The sequence below is a fragment of the Armigeres subalbatus genome, chromosome 1, assembly GCF_024139115.2.
Source record: "Armigeres subalbatus isolate Guangzhou_Male chromosome 1, GZ_Asu_2, whole genome shotgun sequence".
Taxonomy (NCBI): domain Eukaryota; kingdom Metazoa; phylum Arthropoda; class Insecta; order Diptera; family Culicidae; genus Armigeres; species Armigeres subalbatus.
In genome coordinates, this window is record NC_085139.1 from 96,752,005 (window position 1) to 96,765,306 (window position 13,302).

General features: G+C 42.0%; 1 protein-coding gene across 1 annotated transcript; it reads left to right on the top strand.

The window, feature by feature from the left end:
* The first annotated feature begins 1,812 nt into the window (after window positions 1-1,812).
* On the top strand, window positions 1,813-3,387 carry LOC134226411 (uncharacterized). The gene is made up of 5 exons (XM_062707209.1): window positions 1,813-1,998; window positions 2,052-2,373; window positions 2,427-2,531; window positions 2,599-3,057; window positions 3,123-3,387. The coding sequence occupies exons 1-5, from the start codon at window positions 1,900-1,902 to the stop codon at window positions 3,239-3,241; spliced, it is 1,104 nt and encodes a 367-aa protein (XP_062563193.1). The 5' UTR covers window positions 1,813-1,899; the 3' UTR covers window positions 3,242-3,387.
* The last annotated feature ends 9,915 nt before the right edge of the window (window positions 3,388-13,302 follow it).

Here is a 13,302-nt window from a genome sequence, read left to right on the forward strand (position 1 = left end):
TCGTACTATGTTTAGGTGTACAACAAGTTCTAATACAATTTCATTATTTCGCTTCAGTGCTTTGTTCGCTAAGTCCTTTCTAACACCGAATTACTTCAACTTTTCCTAAAAACTTGTGATAATTTCGAATTCTGTCCCTTTTTTCTTAGTTGTGGATCTTTATGCTTTGGAAGAAGTCTTATTTCGGCCGGAAATACGGGTTTGACGTCAGAATTTGAAGATTCATATGCGTACTCTTGCCCCATCGGTTCCTGCGTACTTTTACCTCACAGTCCCAAAAAATATTCAAGTAATGGTTTTGACTTCTTGGAAAACCAACCGGATTGGTGTTCTGTACCATAAAGTACTCTATATAATAGGTTATCGAAACGGTATAATGTTCACCTGATTGAACGTATATATGGTAATGAAATACTAGTTGCGGAAACCCAATTATTTTTAACAAAATGACCAAAAAGTTATCTAACTCCATATCTCCCTTGTTGTTTGTTCAAATCGCTTACAATTCAAGACAAAATTTTCAAAACGACTTATCTGCTTTTGTAAACAAAGATTCAAACGACGATTTGACGAATCTGATAGCTCTCCCACGCAAACCAACACCATCAATAGGTAGGTGAAGGTTTCCGCTACCTGTTGATGATGTTGATTTGCGTGAGAGAGCTATCAGATTCGTCAAATCGTCGTTTGAATCTTTGTTTACAAAAGCAGATAAGTCGTTTTGAAAATTTTGTCTTGAATTACACATGATAATAGTTGGCCAGAATACCTGTCAAACTGATGTAGTGCTGCTAGTTTATCTTTTTTTATTACTTCAAAAAATCGAAAACGTACTCTTGCCCCACGCGCACTCTTGCCCTACTCTACTCTACAAATACAAAATTTTATACAGATAGAAGGTCGCACACTAATTAATAATTAATAATCTATTTTTTACATATTTATTTGAAAAAGCCATTTTATAAAAATCTTCTTCATTCCGGCTAGATTGGCAAAATATTGCGATTTGCAAATAAAATTAGCATTGCAGACAACCTGCAAGAAACTTGCAAAGGAACAAGCTGTCAAATTTCGTGCTGATGTGTCTGTTTTAGGCATGTTATTCATCGGATTCACGTTATTTTAAGTTTGATGTCGACACGGTTGTTTCATAAGGGCCAATGTCGCAAACGTAATCAATGCCTTTTCCTGCAAATTCCTCAACAACTAGGACCACTCCCAGCTAACAACCATTTGAAACTGGTGGCGCTCCGTGCCTTCTATCAAACGGAAGTGGAAAATACCATCAGAAGTCTCTAATCTTCCTGAAATCAGCAGAAGAAGTCAATGTTTACGTTTGCGACTTTCGCTTTTTTGAAACAACAATGTCGATGTGCACATCGGAGCAGTGGTGCTAAAATATTTTGCTTACTATTCAGTAGAAGTATGTCAAATCTTGGCATTTTATTTATTAGTTTTATCATCCTTTCCTTCAAATGAATAACTTTCTATCGCAATATCTCAAATGTGGAGTAAAACCTCATTATATTTTGCTTAAATAGCATGACAAATCAATACAACTTAGATTATAACATAATCTTTTTGAAAGATAAAATACCCAGCAACACTGTATGCAAGATCTTTTGCATGTTTGCTGCAACTTCGTGCAACTTTACATAAAAGCACACAATAGAACGTAAACTACAATCGGCAAATTAGAATTATCATAATTGACAACAAAATAATCGATTAAACATAATTGTATAATCGAATAAACATAATCGTATAATCGATTATCTGAAAACATAGAACATCCCTAAGTTCACTTCATGTCACAAATAAACTTGTAACCACGAAAAACGTGTCGGCTACTGCGTGATAAAATTTTGAAAATCGTTTGTAAATCGCGACGAATTAAAAATGGGCCGTAAAAAAACAACGGCGGCAAAAAAACGTGTGCTGCGAAGTGCTACAAACAATAACATTGCATTTGTGGTGGAAACTCTTTCGGAATTGAAGGTAAGACAATTTGATCAATTGTGACCATAACCTAATTGATTTCAAACTTTTAGGAACCAGCGAAACCATCGGCGGAAAAAATTGCCAAACTGGATCCAGAGTTTATTGATCTTCAGGATAACGTATCTGCCACCGATTTGCTGGTAGACCCGAAAATCGGCTTGGATTCATACTTGGAAGGAACTGGTACAGACACGGACGAAGACTATTTGCCAGAGATGCCAACCCCGAATAAACCGGTTATTCGGACGTACTGCCGCAGAAGAACAATCGACGATTTGATGGCCGACTGGGACATTGAAACGCAGAATATACCTATCGTGATGGAAAAGAGTTTGGAAGAATTAGCTACTTCAGACAGCAGCGAGCGCCATGGTAAGTTATTTGTTTTATTCTTCAGAGATAATAACTCATTGATTATTTTTTAGGATGCTCTTGTGGAATGGCCGAACAAGCAAAAAAGTACAAAGCTTTGTACGAATCGCTGCTGAAAGAGAAAGTATCCAATGACGGGGACAACCATGAGTCATCCGGTAAATTGAATTTAATCCGTCAAATTGTAATCAACAGGTAATTTGAAACAACGGTCTACTTTTTCAGATACGTCCGAAAACGCTAAGAAAAAGGAGAAGCATAAACTGACGGCAGAAAATGCTAAACTAGCAGCACAAAACGCCAAGTTACAAGAAGCACTTACGTCGAAGCTTCTGCCAGAGCCAGAAGCTCCTTTTAAAAACGTCACGGGTAATTTCCTGGATCCGGATTTGCTGCGGCAGCTTTCAATCGAAGCCGAAACGGATTATCTTTTTGTTAAATTCGTTATGTTAAGATTGTGGCCAGATGGATTCTTCGGGCGATCTGTAACAGGTCGTCCATCTAATAATCCTTCTGGTCGGTCAAAACCAACTACAACATCTCAAAACGGAACTGTAAACGAGGGAACAACTTGCGATGCTGGCAGTTCCATCGAAAATGCTCCATGTCGCGGAGAGAATATGGAAAATGCAACGCAGGCTCCCAAGCAACCTCTTGAGAAGGAAAAGGTGGAGTTTGTTTTTTGTAAGTATTGTAAAGAAATATGCTTTTTTGTGTGTATGTTACGAATATTTATTTCCATTTTTCAGCTTGCCTGTATCAACGCCGCATTTTTTTGCGAGATGATAGTTTGACCGCCCAAGTTCATGCCAAAGCCGGCAAATCGCTCATGACACGAGTTATTGCGAATGCTTCGCGTAAACATTAATTTTTATATTCGCCTTCATTACCGTTTGAGCCGAAACGTGTTCAATATTTTAATTTGTTTTTATTATACGTAATTATATTTGTTAAATCTCTATTACCGCAGTATGCAGGTGCAAAAATGATAAAATAGAGCTGTTACATGAACAATGTTTTTATTACTTCAAAATAACCGAAAAATGTATTTGTTATCAGTAAGAAAACAAAGGATCAAATCGATAACTAAATTTGTTATCAAATTAGGTAAAAGGTCTAGCTGTCGTCCTTAAGAAATGATAACTTAATGATAGCAAAATATATTATTAAGCAGAGTAATATGCGTTACAGAATATGTTATCATCATGAACTCAATGATAACTAAGTTTGTTATCGTTATAATATTTGAGGAATAAAATTATGTTATTATTTCTGTTATGTTGGCTGTTAATTCAGGCAAATTGATAACAAACTCTGTTATCGAAACAAGTGATAACCGGATAGCAGAGTTTGTTATTATTTAGCTATTCTTTTTTGCTCGGGCAGCTGGATTTTTGTCCGGCTTCAAAATTGGAACAACTTTGGCGTTTTTCCATTTATCTGGAAAGTATGCCAATTGAAAACATTTGTTAAATAAATTAACCAAAAAGGATAAAGAGCTCTCTGGAAGTTTTTTGATTAGTATGTAGAAAATACCATCATCACCCGGGGCTTTCATATTTTTAAATTTTCTAGTAATAGATCTCACTTCATCCAAATTGGTTCCCAACGAAGGGTCAAAACCATTCTCTTGATTGAGAATGTCTTCGAAGCTCCGTGTAACCTGATCCTCAATTGGACTAGTGAGACCTAGACTAAAATTATGGGCACTCTCGAACTGCTGAGCAAGTTTTTGAGCCTTTTCGCCATTTGTTAATAAAATTTTATTTTCCTCTTCATTTAAGTTTTTAAGAATTTTCGTTAATTTCCAAAAGGGTTTCGAACTGGGATCCAACTTCGAGACATTATTCTCAAAGTTGGTATTTCTCAGAATAGCGACAATTAAATTTCTGGCTTCGACAATTAAATTTGTCAAAGATACGAGAGCGTTATCAATATCACTTTTGGTATCGAGAGGAATGTCAACAACAAAATTCCTATCGATGATAATTAAAAGTAGAGCTGATTGGATTATTAATGCCTTCTTGTGAGATTTCAAACGTCACAGGAAGGTGATCAGAGTCAAAGTCAGCATGAGATACCAATTGGCCATGGGATTAGAGGTTTGGGACGATGGTCCCGTTGGTCGCACCCACTCACTCTAGCTGATGTCAGAAGGACAACAGTGCCCAGGCTGCACTACCAGCTAAGTACGCAACCATTAGCTGGCGGTCATGTCATCGGACGACCCGTGGAAGCGTGAGATTGAAACTTGTGAGGACCAGAGCTGTGTAGGTCGCTCCTTCCCAGATGTCAACTCACCATGCCCAAAATGTGTGTGTGAGCCCAAAATGTGAGTGTGTTTGTGTGTATATCTGTATGTGTGTATATTTGTTGTGAATGTGTGTGTGTGCTTTTGCGTGGGTGCGTGCGTGTTTAAATAAATTTACAAACCTTACCTCCTCAATAATTCTCCTCAATAATTCTGACGCTTCAAATTTTTAAGCATTTACAAGGGCTTGATCGCAATACTAGCAAGGGCATTGCCCTTGATAACAATCGATCAACCCTTGCATGCACAAACCTGCACGCGTCTTCAGGATCTGCAGCACTTTTTTATACACTACACATTTGTTTCGACCGCGGTCACTGCACTGGTTCTATTGTTCTACTTTGAAGCGAATCACCGCACAAAAGTAGAACGCAAAAACCAACCGCACTGGAAGACGGTCGAAACGAGACTCATGGAAAGCTTTTCAACTTTCGACCAAAAACGATACTTGATCTAGTAAACCCAAGGAGTAGTTTCAAGAAGTTTTTCTCATTTGCGCCCAGGAGAACCAGTCTATTTTAAGAACTTTAGAGCAACTGATATTAAAAGATGGTGGGATGCCAAGTTCCTGAAACAAATATCCAAAAATGTATTCCAGGTCTCGGTTGGAGGTCGGATTTATACGGCTCATCGGGACCAGTTGAAACTTAAAGCAAAACCACCTAGAACATTGGTGTGTGGGTGGAAGCCTCTCACTAGAAAACGAAGGAGAGAAGATGATGATGTCGACAACAATTCTTTTTCGGTGTTGAACTTAATCTAGAATTAAAAAAAACACCTTAATAAAGAATAAAAAAAAATTAAAAAAAAGACAACAATTCTGGCGATAGCGATTTTTATGGTTTTGCCTCATACTCATTCATTTATGATCCACAGCAGTCAACGATAGGTCGGCAATAGTTAGTCGAATTCATCCATATGTGGTAATAGTTTGTCAAACCACGCTTCAGGCAATCGTTTGTCTGTAATCAAATGTGCGTCAAGTAACGGTAGTTTCGATTCTCAGCCGATTCTCGATTCTCAGCCGATGAGCGCTAATAATTGTATGCGAAGAGGTTAGAGTAGAGATGGAGCGTTCGAAGATTCATCTAGAGTTCAGGTTCCATCGGGCTCAAGTGTGCCAATCGATCAACGGAATCATGGGAATCTTCAGATATAATCTGGTTATCTTCCGGAATCACAGCCAAAACGATCTCGACGAATAAAACGACAAAAGAAAAATGATAATTTTTATTACTATTGAATTGCAATTTCGAATAAGGGGCCTTTCACAAACTACGTAACGGTGAAGGGGGAGGGAGGGGGTCAGGCCGAGAGTTACGATCCATACAAAAATATTAAACCTTCCATACAAAAAGTGTTACGAGGAGGGGGGTCCAAAATCACCAAATTCAGCGTTACGTAATTTTAGAAAGAACCCTAATTTACTACTGAATTTGTAGTTTTAGTAATTGTACATAGATTAATAATATTGTTGAAAAGTTTTGAAATAATGTAAGAAACATCTCAAGGAGAGAGAACTGTTATATCAGCACTTGAAATGTGTGCGTTCGCAGTAAAGATGTTATCGACACATTAACATACTAAAGCTTAGTTTTAGTTTGAGCGTGCTACACACATCTCGCTGTTCTACCTAGTGATCCGAAATCGTAGCAACGTAGCAGCTTGTTCTGTTTCACCTGGAGTCGTTTGCGGTGAGATTTTGCGCAGACCCAGACCGCGCGCCGATGCATAGGTCAGTATGGGTTGGATGATGCACTTGACCACCACTAACTTATTTTTTAGGTGTATCCCATTGATTGTGATCGATCAGCGGGGGAACTATCAAACGACGCCCCTCTTGGTGAAATATATGGACTGCATTTTCCCAGCATTCAGCTTGATGCGTCACTTCCGTTGGAATCCCTTGAGATTGTTCATTGCCGCTTCAAGGTGGGTAACAACGATTTGTGGATCGTCATCCGACGCCAGGAACGCAGTGTCATCCGCAAAGAATGCATAAGACATACCGTCAATCATGATTATGTCAGAAGTGAGAACGTTGTAGAGAATTGGACTACGCTGATCCTCGGGGTACTCCAAAAGGAATGTTGTGCTCATTGGACTTTTCCCCATTTACTGCCACCGTGAAGGTCCGGTTTGACAGGAATGATTGGACAATCTTAACCAAGTTCAGCTGTAGATTAGATGGGAAGAGCTTGTACACCACGGCGTCCTTCCATACGGAGTCGTACGCCTACATCGAGGAGAACCATACCAGTCGATTTACCCGTTAAGAATGCGCGCTTCACCTTCTACTTTATGCGAGCCAGTTGATTCACCGTTGAGTGTCCCGTTTTGAAGCCAATATCAGTCCTTTTCTTAGGAGGTGTTTGAGGCAGGTATTCTGATCCCGTCCTGCCCGGGAGATTTCCTATTTTTCAACGTGCGGATGATCGACTTCACCTCTTTCGGTTTTACCAGAGCAGTATGTGGAACGAAAGGGTTTGCTGTACGAACCTGATCAGCCTGTACGAACCTGATCCCCGGCAGCCGAAGTTCCAGGATCGCCCGGTTCTTCATTGTTGTGGGCAGCAGCAAACGCCATTGCGAATGCTTCAGCTTTCTGTGGTGGGCTCACTACCGGATTATTGTTGACGTTTAGCGAGGGATTGTGTTTCACCGTGTTCCGGAGGTGGCGGGTCCACTTCCAAGATTTGTTGCTGCCGTTATCTAGGTTCTTCAGCATCGACCCAAAGTTCTTGTATCGATGTTCTGCACTTATCGCTGTGATGACATTGTTTAGATGGTTGACCACCGCACCAATTAGTGGGTCCCGACTCCGAATGAACTGTCTTCGACGCACGTTTCTCAGCCGAATCAGCAGCTTCAACTCATCCGGGATGTCCTTCTTCTTTGGAAAGATTCTACGCGTAGGAACAGCATGATGACCTCAGTGATTTTGTTGATTGCATCGTCGATTTTCTGTGGACCACCCAGCTTGCAGTGAGATCAATTTCCTGATTAATTTTCCGAGCAAAGATACTCCAGTTCGCCTTGTCGAAGCAGCTGATGAGCTTTCCAGTCGGTGTTACTGGAATGTCAGCGATGGTGAAAATTACAGGCAGATGGTCTGACGACAGTTCGACATGCGATTTCGGTTTTGACATCTGTACTAAAAGGTTAAAAGACTATTATTCTTCCATTTACTTCCACCTGGGAGCTGCGGATAGAGTCGAAACGAGTGTCAAAGAATCTCCAAAGTAAGCTGTCAAAAAGTATCCATCGTATCGAGAGAGGTTTTGTGCATTTTGAGCGTAGACGAGAGAGTACACGTATAAATCAACTCATACTAAATATAGCTCATTTTCAACAAATTTCAATTTACTGGCGTCATTTTAAATATATCGACGGATTCAACATAACTGGAGGGTATGAATTCATTTAACATTCGACACGTTAATATATATGATGCGGTAAATTGACGAAATCTTTGTAATTAATTTTGTAAAGATAAACATAATGATAATTTAACACTGGGAGGAAATTTGCGAGTTTCAAGCAAAATATCTTGAAAATTCGATTCGATCGAGTCCGCAGCTCCCAGACTTCCACTATTCACTTTTTATGTATCAACAACCAGATACGTATTTCGTTTCCTACTTGGAAACTTCTTCAGTGTTTGTTATCGTCGATAACAAACACTGAAGAAGTTTCCAAGTAGGAAACGAAATACGTATCTGGTTGTTGATACATAAAAAGTGAATAGTGGAAGTAAATGGAAGAATAATAGTCTTTTAACCTTGTAGCATTTCCCCTAAGACGCTCTAAAATAATTAATCATCTGTACTAAGTTATTTAAAGTAACCAGATCCAAGGTTGAAGGCCTCCATCGCCCAGAAGGGTAGCGGGTGGGAGTATCAGGAGCGTGAATGTAGAAGTCCGTGAACTCGTACTCTTGCTGCAAAATTCGTCCTGGTTTGTTGGATCTGGTGGAGTTCCACATCCTGTTTCGCGCGTTCATATCTGCTACCAGAAAGTAGGGTCCATCGATGTTGCTAAGTTGGCGTCTAAACTGGCAGAGTGTTGCCCTGTTATTTGAGCCGGGGTAGTACACAGCCATCATGTTGTTTGGTGTTGGATCTGCCTTGACCGTGATCCTGATGGTTTCAATTGCTCGCGTAGAAGTTTCCTGTTAAGAGTAAGGAATTCCGTTCGTCATCAGAATCGCCACTCCTCCCCCACGGGTGGTATCATTTATTTATTTATTATTGTTGCTTGTTGCTGCCCCAATGATGTTATGGATGAAATGCAATATAATACAATATTCATAATAAAAACATACAGATAGTCAAGTCATGGCAACACACATTAATATAGCTAATAAGCTTGGTCATTAAAAAAACAATAAAATTTACGCCGGAGAACCTCTCGGGACAAATGGAAATCAAACACTTGGGAAACTTGATTGAATATCCGCTGCAAACCGCCTAAAGCTCCTTCCTGACCGTAATTTGTTCGATGGTGTCTTGGCCTCAACATAACATAGTTACGAAGAGCTCTCGGACGGGCGTTCAGGTTGATAAGCTCAAGAAGAATCTTTGAATCAACCCTGCCTTGTATGACGTCAGCAATGGTCAATGCTCTGGTGACGTTCCTTCTAACTTGCAAAGTGTCAAGGTTGATCAGGCGACAGCGGCTCTCGTAGCTTGGTAACTGGAAAGGGTCACTCCAGGGCAGCCTTCGAAGTGCGAACCGAAGAAAACGACGCTGAACGGATTCCAATCGTTCCACATCATTGTTGTAGTATGGGCTCCAAACGGCTGAACAATACTCTAGAGAGGGGCGCACTAAAGAGCAATATAGCGATTCCAAGCAATATATGTCAGAGAAAGTTTTAGCGATTCGAAACACAACTGCAAGAGCTCTTGAAGCCTTATCGACGACGTATGCGATGTGCTGCTTGTAAGTCAGTTGTGAATCCAGAATTACCCCGAGATCCTTCACGTGATTCATGCGCTCGATTGTCGTTCCTCTCAATTCATAGTTATACATGATCGGCTCTTTCTTTCGAGAAAAAGTAATAACGGAGCACTTTGCCGGGTTGATCACCATTCGATTCAATGAACACCAATTTGCGACGGCGTCGAGTTGGCGTTGCAGGTCTACGCAATCTGCATATGAGCGGATCTTCAGATAAATTTTGAGGTCGTCTGCATAGGACAACCGTGGGCCTTCGATGACAGAATTCACATCGTTGAAATAGAGCAGAAAGGTGACTGCGGAATGCCAGAGGTGGCACTAAGCATAGGTGAATAACAGTCTTCTAAAGTAACCGTTAGTTTCCGATCCGTAAGATAGGAACGGAACCAGCTAAGAAGATTGCCGTTGATTCCAATTCTCTCGAGCTTAGCGATTGCAATCTCATGGTTCACCTTATCGAAAGCAGCAGATAGATCCGTGTAAATAACATCCGTTTGAGTTCGTTCTAGTAAGCTGTCGGTAACATACGAAGTTAGGCACAGTAGATTTGTCGTGGTGGATCGACCGACAATGAACCAATGTTGATCATCGCTCAGGTACTGCTTACAAAGGAATAGCATTGGATATTGGATCCATGACAACCAACTCAAATAATTTTGAAACAGCGCTCAATGAAGTAACGCCCCGGTAGTTATTGACGTCACGCTTGTTGCCTTTTTTGTAGACTGGAAACATTTGCGCCTTTTTCCAGCATGACGGGAACAAACCGTTTGACAGAGAAAGCTGGAAAATGCATCGAAGTGGAGAAAGCAGGAAAACGATGTGTTTCTTGAGTAATGAGGACGGAATCCCATCGGGGCCTGGATGGAATGAGGATTTCAGTCTGGTTGCGGCATTGGAAATCGTCGTGTCTGAAACATCCACGCTGCTTAGCGTCTGATTTGTGACCGGAACATTCTCTGCGGTAAGTGAGATATGATCGGCAGGGAGCTCTTCATTTTAGAAAACGCTGGCAAACTTAGCAGAGAATATGCTCTTGTTGCGTCGAGGCCAATACGTCGTCCAATACCATAGATGAAGGCAATCCTATCTCCTTTCGTTGCTTATTAACGTAATTCCAAAAGGATTTTGGATGTGATCGGAGCCTAGATTGAATTCCCTGCTAGTATCGGTGATAAGAGGTCTTACTCAAGAGTTTGTATTCGTAGTTCAGCCTGACATAGTGTTGCTTCAGCGGTAGTGTACGATATTTGGTAAATCTTTTGAGTGCGGCCTTCTTAATTCTTTTTAGCAAACGTAATTCATTTGTCATCCAAAGAACGCGGGAGCCATCGCGAACAATCTTCTTCGGGACATGCCGATCTATAACATAAGCCAAGACGTGCGAGAAAGTTTGTGCAGCGAGATTAACGTCGTCTGAATCCAGAATATGCTCCCAATCCAAATTAGACAACACAGCTTCTATACTACGGTGGTCTGCCTTCCGAAAATCGTACGAAACTGCCGATGAAGTGATGGAGAATTCAAGAGAACCATAATTCTTGACTGCGATAACTAATGCGAGATGATGTGGAACGAGCTTTACTAATGGTGCGGATGCAGTTGAAATGAAAGGGGCAGTGTCGAAGCCGTTAACAAAGCAAAGATCCAAAATGCGATTGTTGTCATTAGTCACGTTGTTGATCTGGAACATATCTGCAGAACTATAGCTGTCAATAAACGTGATGGCTCCAGGATGAAAAGTGGAGAGTGCATGATCTGGACAGAGGAAACCACTATGAATCGGAATCCAAGCGACGCCCGAAAGGTTGAAGTCCCCCAATACCACAATTTCGTCACAAGGGGCCGCGTTGCTCGACACAGTACTAACTGACCGGCAATGTGCATCGATGAGATGAAGATCTCGAGTACGGTCTGGAGGAATGTAGGCAGCACAGGTGACGGTTTTTGAGTGCGATGGATACCCAAACCTACTCGACGGAATTCCAAGCCAAGCGTCATCCACGATGGCTTTCGCCTTTAGTCTCGTCCTAACAGCGACAAGCACTCCTCCTATAGCTTTCGCGCTGTTGTTTGAGTTGCGATCACATCGGAATACCTCGTACCCGTCCCCGAAAACGTAACCAGAAAGCGTTCTATAATCTAGCCATGTCTCAACAAGCACGATGATGTCGTAGCATTGGTCCAGAGCGGCTAAATGATAGTCTTCAATACGACTATTCATCCCTCCAACATTTTGGTAGTATATGTTGAGATCGGAATTCGGGTACCCGGTTGATGGAGCACTGGAAATCGAAACACTATCAGGTAGTGTAACGATTGCACGCTCCTTGTACTTGCCTGACGATGGAGTTCGGAAGACCTCATCTCCCAACTCAGACGCAGGACCGGGACGGCTGTTGGACGCTGGCAGGAAGGGCTCGACTGCGCTGAGAGGGATAGAGGCTTCCTCAGAGCTTGCGGCAAGATTGCGTCCCGATGTCCGACTTGAAATTTCCAAGTGATGTTGGCTGAACGAATGACTAAGGGCGAGAAACGGATCAGAGAGCGGATTGTTCCGTGGTGCTGTGTACTTGCCTGACGATGGAGTTCGGAAGACCTCATCTCCCAACACAGACGCAGGACCGGGACGGCTGTTGGACGCTGGCAGGAAGGGCTCGATTGCGCTGAGAGGGATAGAGGCTTCCTCAGAGCTAGCGGCAAGATTACGTCCCGATGTCCGACTTGAAATTTCCAAATGAGGTTGGCTGCACGAATGACTAAGGGCGAGAAACGGATCAGAGAGCGGCTGTTGGTAGCTGGCAGGAGAGGCTCGACAGCGTTGAGAGGGATAGAGGCTTCTTCAGCGCTTGCGGCAACATTGCATCCCGATGTTCGACTTATAAGTTTCAAGTGAGGCTGACTAGATATAGAATCGTAGTTTATTCCGAGTTCGTAAGACGTACTGCTGATCCGTTTTTTGGGTTGGGTTTGAATGGTCGGACAGAAACTCCTTCCGGCCAATACCATGAGTCGCTGACTTCACTATTTGCAGATTTAGGTACAGTCACTTTAAAGGACACGAAAGACAAATCGTTGATGTGCTCTCCACGAGGAACGAGCTTTGTCACTTTTACAACGGATGAACTGGTGTTGGAGATATCCATTACGTACTTCTTCACGTCTTCTTCATTTTGGTCAGGTTTGAAGGGAGTAACGTAGAAGGACTCCATATCGTCAGTGGCAGCGTCACTGTTCGCCACTTTCAACATCACGCGATTCGCATCATTGTTGATGGAAGATGCAGATCTTACTTGAGCAGCGGAATGCCTAGAAGATGTTCCGCCAGCACTCATATCACTTCCGGCTAACTGAGCAGATCGGCAACCAGGGTTCGAATGAGAGCTAGGGACAGTATTGGTAGTGGGAGCAGGAGTGGAGACGTTGATCCCGCTCATTACCACCCCCATTGATGGCATCTTCCACTTCGTCGTCGGAGAGCAACGCAAACTGATTCGATATTACTGAGAACGGGCACTTCTAACGAGGTGAGCGTCGTCCCGGCCATTTAAGGGTTAAAGATATAATTGCGGACAAAAACGACGGTTGTGCCAAACTGCAATAGCCTGCCGAGGATACCTAGAGAAATCCTATGGCTCAAAACTCAATGAAACAAG

Bases quoted from the DNA above. Each gene is read 5' to 3' on its own strand.
- LOC134226411 (XM_062707209.1), top strand. From the start codon at position 1,900: ATGGGCCGTAAAAAAACAACGGCGGCAAAAAAACGTGTGCTGCGAAGT. The intron at 2,532-2,598 runs GTAAATTGAATT...CTACTTTTTCAG, and splicing joins GGACAACCATGAGTCATCCG to ATACGTCCGAAAACGCTAAG. The intron at 3,058-3,122 runs GTAAGTATTGTA...TCCATTTTTCAG, and splicing joins AAAGGTGGAGTTTGTTTTTT to CTTGCCTGTATCAACGCCGC.